Source organism: Callorhinchus milii, unplaced genomic scaffold (assembly GCF_018977255.1).
Source record: "Callorhinchus milii isolate IMCB2004 unplaced genomic scaffold, IMCB_Cmil_1.0 Scaffold9, whole genome shotgun sequence".
Classification (NCBI taxonomy): domain Eukaryota; kingdom Metazoa; phylum Chordata; class Chondrichthyes; order Chimaeriformes; family Callorhinchidae; genus Callorhinchus; species Callorhinchus milii.
In genome coordinates, this window is record NW_024704750.1 from 6888672 (window position 1) to 6910469 (window position 21798).

The 21798-nt window shown below is 37.9% G+C and overlaps 2 protein-coding genes across 2 annotated transcripts in view; one reads left to right on the top strand and one right to left on the bottom strand.

Moving 5' to 3' along the window:
- The window catches only part of LOC103175280 (neuroblast differentiation-associated protein AHNAK), a 54360-nt gene extending 35714 nt beyond the window's left edge, over positions 1–18646 (bottom strand). The window contains exon 1 of the mRNA XM_042338112.1: positions 18446–18646. Within this exon, the coding sequence (XP_042194046.1) occupies positions 18446–18500 (55 nt within the window). The 5' untranslated portion in view covers positions 18501–18646. The remainder of the gene's footprint in view (positions 1–18445) is intronic.
- Positions 5038–21798, top strand: part of LOC103175281 — a 51981-nt gene continuing 35220 nt past the window's right edge. The window contains exon 1 of the mRNA XM_007888228.2: positions 5038–5316. The gene's annotated coding sequence lies outside the window, so the exon portion shown is untranslated. The remainder of the gene's footprint in view (positions 5317–21798) is intronic.

Sequence of the window (21798 nt, forward strand, 5' to 3'; positions counted from 1 at the left end):
GCGCTTTTCACTATCTTTGTTACTGGAATTAGTATATTTAGAATAATAAGTCTTATATTTCATGTAGCAATTTTTATCACATTGTTGAAATATCTCAAGTGATGCACAGGATTTACTGTGAAATGTAGTGACAATGTATTTGAAGGAGAGCACTATTGTAGGAATCAACTCTACAGACATATTGATGATTTTTTAAAATATTTTCATTAAAAATGTGGAAATTAATCAATTAATCTCGGATTATTTTCCCAATTTAGTCAGTTACTGAAACGATTAAATGTACAGAAGCTAGGCTTATTTAGTTTCATGTTGATATATTAGAGGAAAAGAGTGAGCACAAGGTTAAATTGCTGATAAACAACCCAACTTCATTCAGGAGACCCTTACAGCCTGTACACATCAAACTAACCAACTAACCAACCAAAGCAAAATGCAGATGTGTTTATTTTGTTGTCATTGAATCAAGATTCTTCTGTGTCCCTGAATTCCAACTAAATCAATTTTATGCACAGTACTGAACAATGCCTGTAAATTGCAAGCTCAACAGGACCTTTTAGCTAATTGCTGTGTTGATTTAAAATGTTCATTCAATTATAATTCAATTACTCAGTGCAGCTTTAATTATTTGTTATTAAGCCGTAGATGTAAAACCCTCAACACTACATGTTTTAATTAAATTTCACTTCATTAGAAAAGCTACCCTTTTTGAAGTAATTTGGTGCCTGTGTCTCAGTGTTCCAATTTACACATATTTGTTCCAGCCACTGGATATCCTTATTTACCTTCATGTTGTCTTGAACTGAAAATTAAATTGCCTATAATATTAAAAGTAAAAGAAAATAGCAAGGCGAATAAGCAATTCTGCATATAACAAAAAGAGTGCAGTATCCCTGGAAACTGAACATTCAAGCAAACAATAATAATATGCCAAATGTTTGGTAATACTGCATAATATTGTCTGTTGTAACATTGCATTGTAAAATATTAAAACTTCTTGCTGCTTGTAACAACGACAGAAAAAGCTCACATTTTGCTGATAAAATAGAATACCCCAGCCAGGACCACAGCTTAGCTAGTATTCATACATCTGGATCACATTATATACAAAGCTTAAGCTGTCAAAATCAGAGGCAGGACTCAAATCCCGAAGGAGCTTTCGCAACACTAAGATCATTTGCCAGAACTACACTGTCGATTGGCAAAGGCAGCAGCAAACAGGCAGACTTAAGCTTTATTCTGTTAACTATATATGAGCCTTGCAGCTCTGTACTGTGCTATAAGTCAGTTCACTCTGTGACCAAAACCTATACAAAGCAGTAAAGTATTACAACTGTGTACCATCAGATACATTCCAATAAATGCAAAGAGCTGACTATCGGAGATCTATGTCGAGAACAACATCAGTCCTGTCGACTTAAGTGAGAATAGTTAATGTGTGAGAATATTTTTTGCACTCAGTTGTCAAAATATTATCTTATGCTTCTCACATACTAAATGACACCTCCTTTGTTTGTTTATATTTGTAGCTTTGATATACTGTTGTTTTACATGGAATCAATACTGTCGCTTTCAGGAGAAAATAACAAGGCCGGAAACAATATTACAAGAAGAGTGTAGTATCCCTGGAAACTTAACATTCGAGCAAACAATACAAAATGTTCATTGCCAAGACTTCTTTGGCACCAAATTACAAACTTTGTACCACACTGGGGATGGGAAATGTTGCAAAGCATCCATTACTATTTTGAGTTAAACAATTCCTTATAAAAGACTCGATTCATGTATTTGACTAGTTTACACCACACTGTGCATATGGAAGACTAGAAATGGGACATATCCTACGAATTAGCTACAGTAAATAACGATTGTAAAATAAGTTGCTTTTGTCCATGTGTTTCACATAATAAATCACCCTCGTTCCATTGACAAAAGAACATTGAAACATCCTCATCAGTGCAATAAAACATTTACTTTTAAACAGCCTTAGACAAAAAAAACAACGATTAGCCTGAGGAGCTTTAAAAAGATAGCCTGAAAGATGGGAAAAACTCAAACTTTGCTGTTCAGCTTATGCACTATAACTGCATTAAATTCCCCCCAAATAATAATTCGTGTCTCAAGCAGTTTATTCTTTTTTAAAAAGTGTATAATTATTTTTCTGGTTTTCTCCCAAGTGGCATATGTCTCTCTGCTCCTCATCTGATCTGCTTTTGCTAGGGTGTGGATGCACAGACCCTGTCTGCCTACAGTACCACGCCTAAGGGGACATTGCTCATGTGTGAGCCATGGCAGTGAGTGTCGAAAGTCATTTGACTGGGATGGGCATCACAGGTGAGACTGATCTCGCCCCACCCAGCTGTCATCCACATGCAAAAATCAGCAGAGGATGCTGTAGAGGGACCAGAAGCAGGAATCCTGAGTGTTTCCCCCACTCCCCAAAAACAACCTAACCCTGGAAAAACTGTGGGCAATTCAACCTCCTCGTGCAGCCTTGACCGAGAGCTGGCTGCCCCTTGTGCAGTTTATTCATGATTTCCATTCACTAATATGTGTGAAAGATGTAAACCACGTGAAACTTGTACAGTAACACGTTTTGGCAAACTGGTAAATGAGCTATTTGTGCATTACCTAAGCTGTAACTGAAACGTTGCTTTCAACAACTCATTTGTGAGCTCAGAACTGTACTGCAAATACTGATTGAAGGTTTTCCATTTTTTTCCAAAAGAGTTCTCTACGCCTGGATTTTTCTGTGGGAGCTTCGGATATGTAAAGTCATGCAAAATTATTTTACAATTTAAATTTTCAAGGTATCCTTGTTTTATTAAGTTGATGCTGCAATGTAATATTAACCACAACAACGTTTGACTTTTGCGAAAAAGTTTTAATCATTTATTTACTTTCAACACTAGTTTGTGGAGTCCTGTAGCTCAGTGGTTAGAGCACTCGCTTTGCAAGCGAGAGACCTGAGTTCAATTCCAGGCAGGTCAGGGCGAAACCTTGGGAAAGTTTCCTTACTCCACACACCTAATAATAATCCCTCCAAAACCCAAAACAATAATAAATTGGTCATTTTCAATTCATGACTGTGGGACACTGCTGTGCGCAATTGGCTGCCGCGTTCGCCCACAAATATACAGTCAATTCAATTTACAGTGTGTTCTGTGAAGTGCTTTGGGACGTCCTCCCGACGTGAAAAGCGCTATATCAAATGTAAGGATTATTATTATTATTGTGAAGCTTTCGTGATTCAAGTAGGTTAGCACAGTGATTTGCCTCAGGAGGATTCTGGGTTGGAATTCCAGAATCCCATTATTTTGAACTTGACAAAAATAAATAGCACGTCTAAAATATATTTTCATTTGCAGGAAATCTGTGGGGTTTCTGTGTGGAACTGAACCGGTTTTAAAGAAAACGTACCTGCATAATTCCTAGGATTGATTATTTTTAAACGCTTCTTTTCAAATAATTGTAATGTTAACAGAAATGGGCCAATTAATTAAGTTCATTTTTTCTCACTTCACACATGAACCTTGTTCAGTCTTAAAAACCTTTTTTCTGACGAAGCATATGCAATACATTTAAGTAACCACAGACTCTAAGCTAAATAGTGATTACATTGTTATTGCAATGTGGATATTACTACACTTTTTCAACGGATTTAGATGAAATGTTTGACAAATAGCAATTCAAATTTCAAGCAGTTTGCAATCTAAATGACAAAGATTCACAATTCATATCATCCTTTCCTCCCGTATAATATGATCCCATTGCTCCACAATTTATGTGTAATTTTCTTGTTGAAATAAGCAAAAATGAATCTAAAAATGTGGATTGCTAATCGCTTCATTTCACCATCAACTGGAAATACTACTGCCTACATTGCAACCCAGCCTATATATGCTGTCTTTTATTATTTAGAATGACACAGACCTTGTGTCATCACATCAGTTTAAATTCAGACCTGGTGTGATTTGTACACACACCATGGTAATCCAAACCACAGTGTCCAACATGCTTAAAGTTCTTGCCCTTCAAACGTACAGCAGCATGACCAGATAGATCATTTACAACTGTCTTTTCTGAAGGCTCTTATTTAGGTTTCACGTTTCTTTATCGACACAGCCCCTTGTTTCCTGAGTGAAGTTTTCTTGGCAACAATACAAAATAAATGGGAGTGGTGATATTTCCATCTCGCACATAAAGCAATCAGTAGCAAAACCTTTAATTTATTTCCTCCAGATATGAGTAAACTCCCCCCCCCACCACCACCAGCAAAAAAAGAAAGTATTTCCAATCGTAGCTTTAAGTACGAAACGTTCAAACAAGTACACATTCCTATGGTTTGGCTTAAGCAGAGTAGAAACTTTACAGAATAACAAACACAGTTTGATCCAGATTTTCAGTTGGAGGAAAGCACTGAAACCCAAATGCAGAGCAATCTCTGTGAAGAGAGCAGAAAAGCAAAGAAGTGTGTGGGGGGGAGAAGAGAAATGCAAACTTAAAACTTACCAAAAGTAGATCTTTAGTTCTCAGGAAGTTCTAACCCAGCCAAACTTTATGAAATTGTAGAAACTGGCCCTGAAGTTGAACCAGCCCCAGCCCCAGCCCCACAGCCCTGACTCCTCTACTCCTTTTAACAGTGTGAGTGACAACCCAGCAATGTTTTTCTGAGACTACTTTCTTCTATGTAAGGATGAAGAGGGCGGTCCAACAGAGTTAAATATGACTGGAGCTCCAGCAGACCAGCTGCATAACCAAAACTAAAGCAATGTAGGCAAGGCTAATATCCTTTGAAATCTAAACCCACACTTTTGAAGGAACAACTGAGCTGCTGCACTTAGAGCAAAGCTGAGCAATCACAGCCTCCCTTATTCCCAATCCCAGACGTTTCAAGATAACTCAACAGTTAGGAAACTACTGTAAACAGTTCATTGCAAAACCTTACCTAACTTTTGCCTCGACGATATATTGCATTGAAGTTAATAACATTAATGATATACAGTATCACTATCTTATGGCCCATGGAGCCAGAAGGTGGGGAAGGAATAAATCATGTTGTGGTTTACAAAAATCAATCATCCTGGAATATAAGCAAGTCCTGCCTCACCATTTATCTTACACTCTCCTCCCAGTAGGTAGGAATATATGCAAGTAAAAGCTTGTATAAAATATATTTTGCTGCATATTGCATCTTTGAAATGCGACATCAACAACTTGCATTTAAATAGTGCCCTTCACATAGAGTAACATCTCTCAGCACTTGACAGGAAAGGAAGGAGTGGGAAGACGGTCATCTCAGAGGGCACCTCTACAGAGGTATGTAAGATTTCAAATGGAATTGAGAAAGTAAATACTGAACAATATTTTCAGCATTCTGAAAACACTTTGTCTGTTTGACTTCATTTAACACTTTATTTCTCTTGACTTTCTTATATAAAGAGGTGTTCATGGAGTTTGGAACAGTTGCCAGCAGGTAAGTTGAGGGCCATTACCATTGACAATAAGTGTGTGTTCCTCTGTCCCTTCAAAGTAGCTCTTGAGTTCAATAGCAGTACTTTGTTGTAATGTTCAGATTTTCTCTGAATGGTACAGTAGCAGTAATCCCCTTTGATAATTGATCCTCACTTAACTGTACAATGGGGTGGGGGGGGGGGGGTAGTGGAATTATCAATCTGTCTCCTGAGGTTTCCAATGATGGCAAAGATAATGTCAGTGGCTGGTCTTATTACTATATTTGGAACATTATTTTGTAATAATTATTTTTATTAAATTGGATATAAACTGGTTTCACACACATAAGGGGAAGGGAGCAGGAATGAGGACAACATGTTAACACATATTTACCTTCATTGGAAATTATTTTAATTAGACAATTATCATTCCTTCAATATTGTACCTGTTCTAAAAAAAAACATCAAAAGTTTGTTTCACAGTCTTAAAGTGTACTTATTTCAGGGATATGTAAGTAGACAGCAAGAACCTGCACTTATATAGGTCCTTTCACATTGTTGTATGTCTGAAAGCAGAGGTGTAGTTGGAACCTGAGCAGAGTGGGAGACAGGGGATTGGGGGGATGGCTAAAGGTGCAATCAAAGATTTAAGTTTTTCGAATTGTTTTGAAAGCGAAGAGGGAGGGTGCAGGCAGACGGATTTAGGAAGAGGGTTCCACAACAAGTTGCATTGTGTTCTTTCAAAATAGCTTGTTTTGCTAAGCTGGGAGTATCTCTGAACTATGAATCATCACCACTGCTATTTATTTGAGGAACTGTTTTCATGGAGACAGCTTTTAACAAACATAATTTGATGATGTGAATCAAAACCTAGTCAGATCAATGTATTGCTTGGCTTAGTGAGAAAATATGCAAGACACACTTTTTCCTCTGAAGAACAGCACCTCCAACAATGCAGCATTTCCAACAGCCTAGACTGTGTAGACTATGAGCTCCAAGACTCTACTTGGGTCCATGACTGACAGCCCTCTGACTCAGAAAAACTAGTTCTACCGACAAGAGTCAGCCTGACACCTTAAATAATTTTACTGTGACATCTTGCTTAACTTTTTGAATTTGTAGGTTGCGTTTTCCATGTTTGGTGGTAATTATTTTTGCTGCAATGATTTTACTGACCGATAAATATTTGTACAAAGGGCCTGACAGAACCAGGCTCTACATTGCCTATTCAACCACTTTGTGCATATAAGCTATTAGAACCTAACAATTTAGAACTCACAAGATTAGTGTTATCTAATTATTTATTTGTATTGATCTCAACCGCAAATTTATTATTTTTGCAGTTCTTTTACAGCAGTCAAAATGATGTAAATTTCAATGTATATTTGTTAATCAATTAATAAGCAGAAATAGTGGACAGTAATGTACTTTGGAAAGTACATTACTTCATTTGACTCTTTATATTTCTGAAAGTCTTTCCCAACTTTCAAAGTGGTGCAATAGATAATTCAGAGAGTAGTACTAAAGGAGAGTGTTCTTCTTGGGAAGACTAGGGATTGTTAGGTAGGATATGGAGAAGGTGAGGGATGCTATTAGCATTCACATTAGTGAATGTGGTACTGTGGTGATCTTGAGAAGGATTGGGCAATGCTATATAACCAGTAGAGTTTAACCTAGAAATGAAAAAGTAATAAAGGTAATTTTGTTATCATCAAAAAAGTATGATAATCATATGTAATGTTACTGCTAGTGACTGCTATTGTGATTGGGAAGTCCCATCATTATTCTGTTTAACCCACACGAAAGCTCGTCTATGAAAGGTCACATTCTAAGAGTAATATAAAATAATGTGCATTAATTACAGTAGGTCCTCACGACGGATTACACAATCAAGCGTCCATTATAACATTTTCCATTTTTTATTAATTTATTTGCCTCATTTTCCCCCACATTTATTCCTTTCAGTGTCCATGTCTGTGTGTTCCTGACCAATATTTGCTCTTCGCTCTTCCAAAGGCAATAGCTCATTTTTCCTTCTGATGGGAGTACCATTTGTTGTTATTTTGCCCAAATGGCCATTCACGTTTAAACATTGACAACGCATATTTAGACGATTCTACCACATTGGCATCTGTCACCTCTACCCGTTGATCACCAAGTGCCCACAGAAATGCAAACCCATGCAGGATAAGGTGACCGTTCCTGTATTGTGACCAGTCAGTCAGGAACACAAACCTTTGCTGACTTCTCTTCTCACAACCAAGGCACTGATGCCTGTTGTTACTTGCCTAATGCAACCCTGTTTGAAAATGGGCTATTTTTTGCACAGAATGGATTAAAACTGGAAACTTCTCGTTGTGTATAATAAAACATCACATCAAATATTACAGGTGCTTAATAGTGACTGGTTTAAAAACGTTCCAAAATCTAAAAGAAAACCATTGGTATGAATGCCGGAGCCTCTTCTAACCTTATATGGATTGTGTTTAGCTGGAGTAAACAGCTCCCAGCTGATCACTATTAAGTTTTATATCCAAACAACCACATTAATTGTTTTATAGAGTAATATTCTTGAGGGGAAGTCATGCTGCTTCCCCCACCTCCCAGTTGCTTCAAGGCATGCAGGGTTATTCTTTGATTTGCTGCCACGAAAATTGTTTATTTTAAAAAAGAAACAGAAGACTGCCTGATCTGAAAGAGGATTTAAGGCAAAGCTTATCTCAAACACAATGTGGGGCTTCTGGGGTCTTTCTTTCATGTAAGGAACTCTGTGTATTACAATTCTGAATACAATTACAGTCGAATGGCTCCAATTATTTTGCTGAGGGCCTGACTCTGTTGGTCTGTATGTGTTCGAAATTCCTATTAGTTTTTTGTTTGATTGAGGCACTAACCCACTCTTTATTTATTCCATACTATCCTCGTCTTCAGAGCTAAGAGAGGCATGGTTAATAACACCCCAATTGTTCAAACTTGCACTTTTTACTGACTGTCTATAAGAATGGGGCAATTTATACCATAGATACATAGAAACAGGAGGCGACCTTAAGACTTAACTCATCTTCCTCAACTTTTGTCATCTTCTTCCCCCTCCCACCCCCTCCCTACTCTCACTTGGGTTCCCAGCCAGCTGTGTAAAGCACTTTGAGGTGTCTCCCGATGTGGGAGGCGATACATCAAGTCAATTGAATTGTATTTTAACAAATAAAAAAGTCGGATGTTGATGACACAGCACACAAATGGATACAAAGAGTTGGAAGAAATGACTCACCACATTAACCAGTTGAGCATGCAGGCGTTTTCCAAAAGTGTATTCGGATATATTGTTTTAACAATCTATTTTATTGATTGAAAAAATAGCCATTCTGTTTAAGTGAGTTACGATTCACAGAAATCCTATGAGACTTGTCAAACCATTAATCTTTACTTGTTGGAAGAAGTCATCTGGTGTGAATTCGAAAACCTTGCAAGTGATTGTTTCAATGGTAATGATTATACCCCGTCACTTTTAAGGGATGCTTCTTAATACAAAATATTGGTGGTCAAAAACTGATGTGATGTAAATTGTATTGTTTGTGGGACACATTTTGTGGCTGCTGCATTTCACCCACAAAGTATAGGAAATTCACTTTATAATTCCAAACCTAGCAAGTGATTGTTTCAACAGTAATGATCATAACTTGTCAGGTTTTGCCCACAAAATATACAGTCAATTCACTTTACAGTATATTCTGTGGAGCGCTTTGAGACGTCTTGAAGACACGACAAGGCATTTATCAAATGCAAGGATTATTTATATTATTATAATATATTCTGTGAAGCATTTTGAGATGCTTTGAAAACGTGATAAGGCGCTATATCAAATGCAAAGATTATTATTATCATCAAGTCTGTTTCATCTGACATTTTGACAAAAATGTGACATGGCTAATCCGGTTTCTGCCACTCCCTAAAGGAAAAAAAGGTTTGCTGAACATTTTTCATGTAAGCTGCTACACAGCATTTCTCCAGTGATATAAATGTTACAACAATAATTCAGGTTTTCAAATTATTCAATACTTTGAAAAGTCCTTTGGGGTTTCAGTCTCTTTCTCTCTCTCAGTCTCTTTCGCACTGTGTCTCTCTCTCAGCCTCCTCTCTCTATTTCTAATTTTCTCTCCCTGTCTATGTGTCTCCTTTCTCTCCATTTGTTTGTAGGATACTACTGTGCGCAATTGGCTGCTGCGTTTTGCCCACAAAACACACCGTTACTACACTATATAATATATTCTATGTGAAGCGCTTTGAGACGTCTCGATGGTGTGATAAGGCGCCATATCAAATGGAAGGGTTATTATTATTATACACTGCTCTAATTTGAGAAACATTAAATTAGATGCATCAGTAGCAAACAGCTATATAATTTTTGCTAATATCTGGAATTCATCAGTGTTTTGGAGGAATCAGAGTTGTTCATATTTTTCACAAGTTGAAGCAAAAAGTAAAACATTGGGACCAATTTCCATTTAGCACAGGATTAAAATAGACAGGAGGAGCTGATGGTGGTGTTGTTCAAAGGTATGTTTCAGTGGAGAGCTGTCATTTTCTTTTTGTTTGCAAAAGAAGCAATCCATATAATTGGACAGCAATTATTGAGGGAGGAGAGGAGCTTATGCAAGACGGTAAATATTGATTCCAGTGAGGCTGGAAGCCAGACACAGATAACTTGTAAAGTTACAGGTATCGATTTGAGTTTAACCGCAAAATACACTTTGAAGATTACCATGTGTCTGTAACTTCCATTAACATTATAGAATCATAGACATAACAGCACAGAATGTGAAAATTTAGCCCACCGAGTTAGTAGGTTAGCATTAACCACAACAGCTCAAAACAAGATGTTCTACCACCAGAGCCAATTTTAAATCATTATAAACATTTGACAAGTGGAGAAATGTACGTATACGAAAAGTGGTGTATTGCAAGCAAGGGCGCAAGTTGCAATGTGCTCAGTTTTCAAATATAATCATTGTTTAGTTATTTCAATACTCTGCTCAAATCTGATCAAGGACATTCCAACCCAATTGAGGATGACCTGAGCAGATACTCAGATCTGTCCACCAATACACATTTTGCGTATTGTCAGTGGAACCAGCAAGATCCTCTTTCCTGTTCAAGACCAGAGAATTGCTACTTGTTGAAAACTCCAGTGCAACAAACAAAAAGGTTGTGTTTCAGGCAATGCTGAAAGGTATGGTAATAATAACCTCTCCTTTTCTGAACTTCACACAATGAATTCTATCTGAACCATCTTAGAAACTGCGGATGGGCAGAATATTCAATTTATATGAGTTATAGCACAGTGATACTGTGAAACAATCATATGAAGACATTTTTATTCTCCCTTAACATTTTTTCAATTTGTTCCTTATTCAATTTAGTGTATTTTCCCTAATTGAAACAAATGATTCCGCAGAATGTGCCACGCAGACATAAAAGGAAAGGATTTGAGCCCTTTTTTCAGACCAGCCGTGAGTGAAAATTATTCACATATGAACAAACATTCCTGGCACGTGTATTTGTATGGAGTATTTTAGGTTGTGCCAAAAGGATGAATCATATATCTGGCAGTGCTTTCCTGCAATGGGATACTGGATAAGTGCCTTTAACATAAAATATATTGTATTTGCTGTAATAACTGTGTAAAAAACTTCAGCATTTACATTATTTAGAAAATGCATCATTATAGTGCTGTCGTTATTTTTGCATTTTCATAATGTAAATCATTTAGTTATAAATCATTGATGCTCAATGCAGCTAATGCTGGAGAGGTTTAAGTAACTCATGGGCAAATGTATTCTTAACATTTTCACTGCCATGAACCTACAGTAGTTAGGATTTTAAGAAATGATTCTAGAATATGGTACAGTTTATGTGGAGTTGATATCCTAAATAATAAACTGGTCACTTCAATCCACGACTCTTTGTAGGACACTGCTGTGCTCAATTGGCTGCCATGTTTCTCCCACAAATATACAGTCAATTCACTTTACAGTGTATTCTGTAAAGCTCTTTGAGATATCTAGAAGATGTGAAAAGTGCTGTATCAAATGCAAGCATTATTATTATTATTATTATTATCCTATGAAGCCTTCTGGCATCTTGGAACATCATCCCAACGTGAAAGGTGCCATACAACAGTAATTTCTTGTTTGCTGTTATGAAAGAAATGAGTGCAATTCAATCCAAATGTTTAATAAAAAGGGGGACAAGGAATTAAAAGACAAATGTAACTCCCAGGACATGCTTTATGCTCGCACACTGCCAAGATCAATGTATTTACCTGTAAAGAATAAGATGCACTCACCTGTCAATGCCAGTGAATGTATTGTTACCCAGGGAATTACCCACCGTGGTGCAACAAAAAATATAGATCAGCAATAGAAAGATTCTTCAAAATTTTCTTCACTCATTTCAGTAAACAGGTGGGTTCAATTAGTCTCATTCATCTCCCTCAGGCTATTAAATCTAAATCACAATCTCCAAACTACACTATAACAACAGCAGTTATCAGATCCTAAAACACTAAAGCTTCTAAACACAGTCATATAAATTAACAACTGGATTTGTACATCCTGAAATTCATAGAATTTATGACATTAGGGTATTAATTCTTTCTGCATTAAAGTATGTAATGTTTTTCTTCGCATTTGTGTAGAATATTTAACAAATGCCAACATTTTCAGGAGGCGAAATACATTTTTTAAAAAATCAAATAGTATTAGACTTCTATATTTTTATATGGGATTAAAGCAAGTCCAATTAGTAAAATTCTGTTGAGTTTTGGAGAAGCCTTTTAAACTAGGCTATCCAAAAATGCGGGTTGTTACATGAACTTAATTGGTGGGGAACCAGCTCATTCCTGTTGGAGCTGTAAATAGTGAAATGACTGGTTTTGTGGGTGTCATTTTAGATTTTTGAAACTGGCTCAAAATGAAGAGAAATATTGAGGCGTCTGCTTCAATGTTTATATAATTAACATGTAACTTAAAATTCTCACGGTACAGTTGTTGCACGTACAGAATTGGTAATACCGTATTGATTTTTACCAAAAGCTGTAATTTATGATCATAGCAGAGAATCATCGAATTTTACAGCACAGAAGGAGGCCATTCAGCCCATTGTGCCTATGCCAGCTCTTTGAAAGAGTTATCCAATTAGTCCCCTTCCCCGCTTTTTCTCCATAACTTTGCAAACTTTTCCTAGCTAAGATCATGGTCCCATGATCATAGCACACATACCGTTGCTGCATCACAGCCTAACATTACATCAGCAAAATAAATTATATTTTATCAAGACTAGATGCCAAGATAAGATCTACTTCCACTTATAGTAGTATCTCATTTCCCCCATTAATAGCTCCAGGATATGATGAACGGGTTTTGTTCCCAGATTCGTTTTAATTGAAAGTGATGTTTAGCTTGCCTTTGGAGGCAGTTTATTCTCGGTGAACCGACTCAAATGGCTGACGATAATGACTGTTGTTTGTTTGAGAGAATATAAACTCGGTCCGTCCACATCGTAAGAGACTTTATACTTTTTAAAGGTTGGCCGGGATCCCCCCCAAAACACAAGAAAAAGTAATTAATGTGGAAGATTATATAAAGAGTGAGAAGTGGAAAGGACTGTGTGATATGCCAACAAAATCTCACAAACAGCCATCATGTGAATGTCCAATTACCCTGTAGGATTGTTGGCTGGGTACGCTGCCTCCAGGCATGCAAAATATTAAAAACAAAGATCCATTTGGCGAAGCAACATTCTTTCTATAAACAATGTCACTTTGCCAAATGTTATCAATGTTACATTACTTTATCAGTTGTGCCAAAAGGTCATCGACCTGAAATTTTAACTCACTTTCCTCTCTCTATAGATGCTGCCTGACCTGGTGAGTGTTCCAAGCGACTCCTGTTTTTGTATTATTTTTATAAATATGTCTTGTTAAGTAAAGAAGATCGAGAGGGGGAAATGTGATGATGCGTGAATTATATTGATGGAAGCGGTTGACTCTAAGGCAGTCTAGAAGTTCAGAATTTAAGACAGATCTGGAGGATTTAGTTTTGGTCAGCAGAGTTTCTAATACACACAGAAACCCTTCACCATGTGAGGCCAACATCTATTTATTCGTAAACCCATAATGCAGGGTCTAATTTTTTGGACCCAACGTGCTAGATCAGACGTGGTTCCATTTGTCTGGTATGGAGAGCACCCTCTCTCACTGAAGGGGTGCACCCTACTTACCTATACTCAGAAAATCTGGATGCAGGTTGCCGAGAGCCAAGGCTTGGAGACCCCAGAGTTTGTATTGTGATTCTGCTGGAGTTTCACAAGCTAAATCTTCAGATTGTAATATACCAGAACATTGATAATCCTGCTGGTTGTCTAGCTAGGTCCATCTACATCTTAGACACTTGGCTTGCAAGGTTATCTAGAGCTGACTGTGGGGAGAATCGCAGCCCCCATTGACTGGTCTACTCCTCAAAATCTTGATAACAACCCTGGCTGGTCTACCATCAACAGTCCCTTGAGGTTCTATGGACATCCTGGCTCAGTTTGGATGACTAAGACTACCACAGAATATTCACTTGTTTCTGATTTTCCATTGACAGGGAAATCACTTCTGAACCAACTAAGCCCCAGAGACGCTACTCAGCTCTCCCTCCAGCGGAGGGTAGGAAGAACGAGAGGACAGAAGTGCAAAATTGACAAGCCTCAAGTAAAACTAGAGACTTCCTGAAAAAAAATCATAAAGAGCAAGGAAATGGGATTAGCATAGGCAGTTACACTGGGGGAGATATAATAATAATAATCCTTGCATTTGATATAGTGCCTTATCACATCTTCGAGACATTTCAAAGCGCATCACAGAACATACTGTAAAGTGAACTGACTGTATATTTTTGTGGGCGATATAGGACCAGGACAGATAGAAGGGGTCAAATCTTTCTATGATTCTATGTGTAGTGAAAGACGGCATAGAAAATACAAGTGCCTTGTGATCTTACCCTGTTTATGACTCAGAATATCTTTGGTATGTGGAGGATAATAAAACTGCGGGGAAAAAAATTCTGTGAAGTCCAACAGTTTCACCCATGCCAATGAAAATATAAATTCTTGTCTAGTTTTGGCTCAGCTAAGATGGAAGTTCAAGCACATCAGGAAGATTTAATATATAATGGAGTGTTTGGATCCATGCCTAGAACAAAATGTTAGTGTGCCCTATAACAATGGTTCTTCTTTTAAACAAGTCCAGGGCCCAGCTTTCAGACATTCAGGCAAAGATGAACGTCAGACTATTTTTCTGTATCAACCAAGCTAACTAACATGATTTGCTCGGTATGTTGAAACTATTCAATTTATCATTTTAATAAGATAAATCAGGTAATTGACCTAACTAAGAAACCACAAAATGTACTACCCAGATGGCAGTGAAGAGCAGGGAATTGCAATCAAACAGAAAAATAATGCGTTTTTTGTGGTCATGCTCCTACCAAAAAAAAACCTTTACCCACCATGTGCACCCCCCCAGTTCGAGTGCAAATCCTTGACTGTCCAGCACTTTGGGACGTCCTCCCAACATACAAGGTGCTATACAAATGTAATTTGTTGTTGTTGTTTTAATGATACTCGGTAAATTAGTCAATAAATTTTTTTTGGAACATCATCAATTTTACCTGTCATGATAACTGTCTGCAGATTTGGTCTAACAGTAACTTAACTAAAACATGAATGTCACTAAAGTTCGAAGAAATAGAATAGCAAATGCGAGGGTTTTTTATTTTTAAACGCCGAAAGCAAATAACTGGACTGAAACATACCACGAGATGAAAAATCCCTCAGAATTTAAAAATAAATGCTGATGACAAACTGCTTCAGAGCATAAACAAATGTTCTCAGGGCCAAAACAGATTAGATCCAATTGTTTTAATCTTCCTGATGAAGTAGAAGGGACCAATTTTTTGTGACTGTTACTGATTCTGGCTACACACACACACACAAACACACATGCACAAGAAGTATAGAAATTTACAACACAGAAGAAGAAGGTTATTTGGCCCATCATGTCTGTGCTGGCTTTTTATAAGTGAAATCTATTCAGTGCCACATATATGTCATTTCCCATACCCCTGCAAATTATTTTTCTTTTCAGATATTTATCTAGTTTCCTCTTGAAAACTGATATGGATTCTGCCTCGACCAGGGAACTGGCAGGGCAGCGCACAGCGTAAACATCTATAATTTTATTTCCTAATCCTCCCATTTGCTAATGATCTTAAATTTATGCCCTCTAGTCACTGACTCACCACCCAGTGGAAACAATATCTTCCAGAAGCCTGCCTTTTATTAGTAATGATGTAAGTCAGCACGTCTCATACAAAGACAGGAGGAACACATAAATCCCGATGGTCAGCCTCTGGCTGTGCACATCCTACTGTAAATCAACATCACTAAAGAGGAAGGCATTTTACAGGCCCATGAGATTGTGCAATCTTATGACTTTTTCAAATATCGTGACATGACGCATGCAATTTCACCTCACACAAGTGGTTGAGGTGGGTGCCTTGAATCTAATCTGGACCCTTGTGAAAAGACAGGATCTTCGCAAGCTGTTTCAGGATGTAACCAGTCAGATCTGCCTAAAGATATCTGTTGGTTGGTGTTGAAGGTCACAATTTTATGCAAAATCATGCCATAAATTCGGCATAAAAAAACTGAGCATAATAGAACCTGATCAAGACCGCTTTCCTCCACCTCCATCATATTGCCCCGCCTCTGACCTTACCTCACACCCAACGCAACGAGACCCTCCTCCATGCTTTCTTCATCTATCGCCTCAATTATCACAATATCCTTGGCGGTCTCCCCAGCTCCACTATCCACAGAACTTTGTTGCCCATATACTCACGCTCTCTAACCGCCATTTCCCCCATCACACCAGTGCTTGCCAGGTTCCACTGGCTCCCTATAACAGTACAAATTGACTTCAAGATCCTCACACTTGTCTACAAATCCTTTCATGCCCTGACACCTCCCTACCTCTCTGACCTGCTTACTCCCCACCCTACCACCATTTGGCTGGCTCCGGCCTGAATCTTGTCCCTTGCACTCCACAAGCCATGCTTCCAGCCACTAAGCCCCAAAACTTTGGACCTCTCTCTTTCAATCCCTCTGTCTTGTCCCCTCCTTCCCCTTTTTCGGATCACGCCTGAAGACTTTCTTCTTCGACTGTGCTTACAGCCACCTTATTCCTACCCCTGGCCTAGCGTTAGTGTTCTGAGATGCTACCCTGTGTAACTATATATAAATGTATATATGTAACTTGTCATTGTTGTAATTCTGTGCTGTGTACTAAGTGTTTTGGGTAGGACAACTGCAGAATAATGACAGGATTCAAACCCATATCTCAGTGCTGAAGTAACAGGTTTCTAACCTTTGGTGATACCACTCTCCATTAGTTTATTAGATTTCACATTACAAATCTAGTTATACCATCTAACATGATTCGAATTGTCCATCACACACTCTTATGTTCTGTGTCTTGCAAAAAAAAAACAGTTGATGGAAGCCTTTTGAAGAATTAGAGATGATGGGGTGGGGGAGGCCAGTAATCCACCAAAACAATAATAAAAAGGTAAAAAAAAATATTATAAAAGTGTTATAAGGAAAAATTCTTCATTGGGAGCCCTGCATCAAATTTTAATTGTATTTTCTTGCGCTATACATATCTTTTTAACACCCTAAGCATTGTATAGGGTGTTCACAAACTCCTGTTACCACCTTGTAACAAATCAGCGCTACTGTATAAATCTGCGGAGGAACTGAGACAAGATGTCAGAGATGCATTTTGCCTCGTCACTCCATCCATGTTACTGCAGATGTTGCACCAAACATGGCGTCGGAAGATTATCCGCCACGAAAATGACGGCACTCACGCACACCGATTCTCTGGATGCCTAAATAGAGTTAAACACATTCATTCTTCCCCGTGTTTCAGTTATTGGTCAGTGCACTGCAGGAAAAAGACTTGGGGGCGCGGGTAACAGGACTTCATGGACATCCTGCACCCACCTTCAACAAAAAAAATCACTGTCACATTTTGCAGNAAAAAATAACATTGACACAAGAGAAAGAAAGATATCACATGGCGCAGTTAGCGGAGAGTGCGCACAGCCCGTCAAAACATTTATTGATTTTTCTTCATCCAAATGCACCAATTATAATAATGATCATAATTCTTACACGGCACAAAGCAAACGAAAAAAGTTTCATGAAATCGACCTGTTTATCTGCGGATTTATGAGAGAATCTCTCTGTGTCAGTTTGCTATTTCTCTCTGGTCCAATTCTTACAGTAAATGTCACTTTCCCCGCGGTCTGACCCCTGCCTCAAACCTTAACCAATTGCTGCCTTTTCCCGATAGCATTTAATGAGTCGTTGCCAGATATTTCTCAAAGCTGGGTAGTCGTATTAAGACATCTTAAATCAACGTATCTCGTCCGTACACTCACTGGAGGCACTTATTCAAGAATTATCTTAGCCAATAGTTTACAGAATACATCCTAACCATGGTCCAAACCCAAGCTACTATGTCTAAGATAACGAGTTACAGTGCATCTAAACACATGCAGTCTTGAAACATATCATTGGATTAGGGTACAATATTCATGCCTCTTTTTTGTTAGAAAAGCACAAGTGCAATAGAAGCCACAATATAAGCGGTTAAACAGTATAGATAGACAGCAAATAGCAATCAATCTCTGTTTCTTTCCCCCCCACCACCCTCTGGTTTCTTTTGCTTTACATTTTAACGTCTGTAAATTGTCTCGTTTCATGCAACATGGACTAACCACGCCCTTAAAAAAAAAGCTGCGGGTTGTTGAGGATGCGCATCCTGAGCAAGAGCAGAGCAAAGCAGCAAGAGCAGGTTACAAAGCTAGAGATTAAGAAGCCCCCACCACTGGCTGGAGGCCCTCGCCAGGTAGCAAAGGGCAGGTGAAAACAGTCGCACATCTTGGCAAATCCTCTAGTAGTTTCCCGATCTAATTCTCCTTTTAACCGGACGAGTTCTGAAGTAGAAAAATAAAAGGCAGTATCTCCACCCCGACAGGCTAGCTGCTAATGCTGAAGCCCAACATCACTGCAGCTAGGAGAATAAAAAAGAATATGCTGACACGCTGTCCACTCTGTGTGTGTGTCTCTCTCTCTCTCTCTCTTGCATCACTGAATGCGAATCCCTGGATAGGCACCAAATTATACAGGTCAGCTCTGTAATGCATTACGCCAAATTGATCCAATCTGCAGAGGACGTCCAGGTCGCTGCAGAGAATTGTGCCAAGATAACAAATCAACTTGTCTTACTGTACCAACAAATTTGGTGAGATCCAGTATCAGAAGAGACAATCCCTCACCTATTTCACTAACCCTTTTGGTGAGTATCAATTGGTGGTAGTTTCTTATTAATAGATATGGGAACATTGAATGTCGTTTCTGGCTTCACTTGTAGATATACATATATTGATAATGATTCTGGGTACCTTTAAGTTCTTTTGAATGGTTAACCTTTAAGGCTACAGTGGTTGCAATACTTTTGGAAACGACATGCAAACTAGCAGCCAACACTTTTTTTCGCATGATGTGCACTTTGAAAGCACTTCAAAAGTTGCTTTTAAATACTTTTTTTTGCATTATTTGTATCTCAAGGCCTGACACATACAGCTCTGTGTAATGCTTACACCCAAACAGATAAAAATGTACCATTAACAAAGTAAAGGTATTTGGACGAATTGATCTATTTTGATACAAAGCAAGCTGGTTCATTAGGTATTATAGTAATAATAATCCTTGCATTCGATTTAGCGCTTTATCATGTTGTTGAGACGTCTCAAAGTGCTTCACAAGTTATACTGTAAAGTGAATTGACTATGTACTTTGTGGGCATACCGTTGCAAAGATGGAAAAAAATCCTTTATATCCTCATTATTTGTAAGCCAATTTCAGGTCATTAGAAAACGTGCAGAAAAAGTTGAATACTAACACAGGCTATGTGATGGGGATGTGGGGAATCGATTGAAAGCTCTGCTTTTGCACATCATGTAAAGGCAGAGATTTTAATGGACCAGGTGATAGTTTTCAGTCACAGTGATAATGTCTTCAATAGAAATCAGTGGAAAGCTTTCCTTGCTTTTATTCTTTCATGACATTAACACTTCCTCTTAAAATTCAGGCAACAGTTTACCAGGGCTGCAAATAAACTTAATCCTTTTGAAAAAAGAGAATTACAATGAGAATGTTGCAGCCAAGTTAAGAACTTTTAAGCAAGAATTGTCTCTATATAATAATTATGATTCATAATTATTGGAGTCATATGTTTTATTTCTGAGTTAAAGTGACAGCTATCAAACCACTTGTAGAATATTTTACATATCCAATATATTTTGTGCCAGGCCCCTTTGACTCATAAATTATAAAATACTTGAACGATGGTAAGACAATGTACGGTTCAGATATATATGCTTTGGTATTTTATTAACCTGATGAATTGAAACATGAACGAACAGACAGTTTCGTTTTAAACCGAACAGGTTGCCTTCATGTGTCTGTAGTTATAAAATTCATCTGCAGCAGATTATTTAGCAAATCCAAACCGAATGTTATTCAAATGTTATTTAAACACACTCTCACACATTTCTGGATACCATTTAAAGTGAAAGGAAATCTGGTTAAACAACAAAGGTGAATTCCAATAACATTTGATATAACATTTGATATAACAAGCTAAAAGGCCGAGTAATAGATTCCCTGCCCTTTCCACATGAGGTGTGTTGAAAGCCTATGGATATCTAACAAAAACGCTGTTACCAAAATATTCTTTTGTAATAAAGAACTTATTAAATATATCAATTTAGCTGTAAGTCTGTTTGAACGCTGCAGTACAAAATATTTGCAAAGTAATGCATTCTTTCGGCATTCTTCTCTCAGCTAGAGTTCCACGTGTAAGTGTTTCTGGGCTGTGAGATGATCTGTGGAAGATGAGCAGCAGTTCATATTGCAGAAACTGGTCAGCTTATCTTGGTTACATGTTAGATATCCAACAAACCTGTTGGCTTACACTGAGTCAAATGTGACCAAGCTGTCCTTGTAATTTGTGAATTACATACGTTTCAGATTACGTTGGTGTTTAATGCTCAAATAATAGGCCGACCTGCTATTAACGAAACGCTGGCAATGATAGGGAAGGTGCTCCCGCGACTTAGTAGTCTAAAGTGAGAAGGTTGTGTGGTCCGCAGGAGTAGCAGAAGCATGCAGGCAAACACATTTGCAGCATATGATCTACACAGACAGGAATAGAAAATAGCAGTGATTTTATTAGCAAATACGTTACATGATCTAGTGTATTATTAGCCCGTCAATGACCTGTCTAGCGGTACCTCCCAGCAGTCACGAGACATTTAATGAGAGCATTTAATGCATTGATATCCAAGAATCCAACTAACACTAGTCTGTCTGGTAATCGCAGACTTGAGTGGGGAGGAGGTGACCAAAAGTAAGGTCAAAAAGGACTTTAAAATGAGCTTTAAAGTGAGGAAGGAGAGGGAAAGATAGAGTTCCAGAGAGGCAAGATGTTTTCTTGTGTATTTAAAAAAAAACAGTTTTACTCACATGAAGTCTGAGCCATTGCGAAGATATTGACACTTCCATTTTAGGACAAACAGTCGAAAGTTGCTGACTGTGGAGTGACCTCAGTCACCCATTCGAGATCCGATTTCTGGAGGTCCTACAACATAACTCACAGCCTTATTAATTAAATGTTTATTAGTTCCCACAGGATTTTAACAAAGAAGGTAAAGGAAACCAAAATAATTGGTTGTATTAGCATCAGTGACCTTGATCCTTGCAAAATTACAGTGTTTTTTTTAGTGAAGATGAACATTGATGAAAGTAGAAGGATGCCCCAGCCATGAGAGAGATTACTCTCCACCTTTCACCTACCCACTACCTATTTTAAACAAGAAATATCTATCTTAGTAACTAAGGAGTGAGCATGATTTAGTTTAACTAATTAGGCTATTTTCCTGGGTATCTAGACCCAGGTGGTATATAATGACAGCGTGCATAAGAACATATGCTTGAAAGCTGCTTTGGGCAGAATACAACAGTTTACTATCATTTGCATTCTGTAAGTGATGCCCAGTGAAATTTCTGCAAAGTCTATGAACACTTTTAATAACCGTTTCGCGATTCAGCCAAATGAAAGCACGAGAACTTCGAATATGATTTTAGATTTTATTGATTTCAATAGTCTTATTAA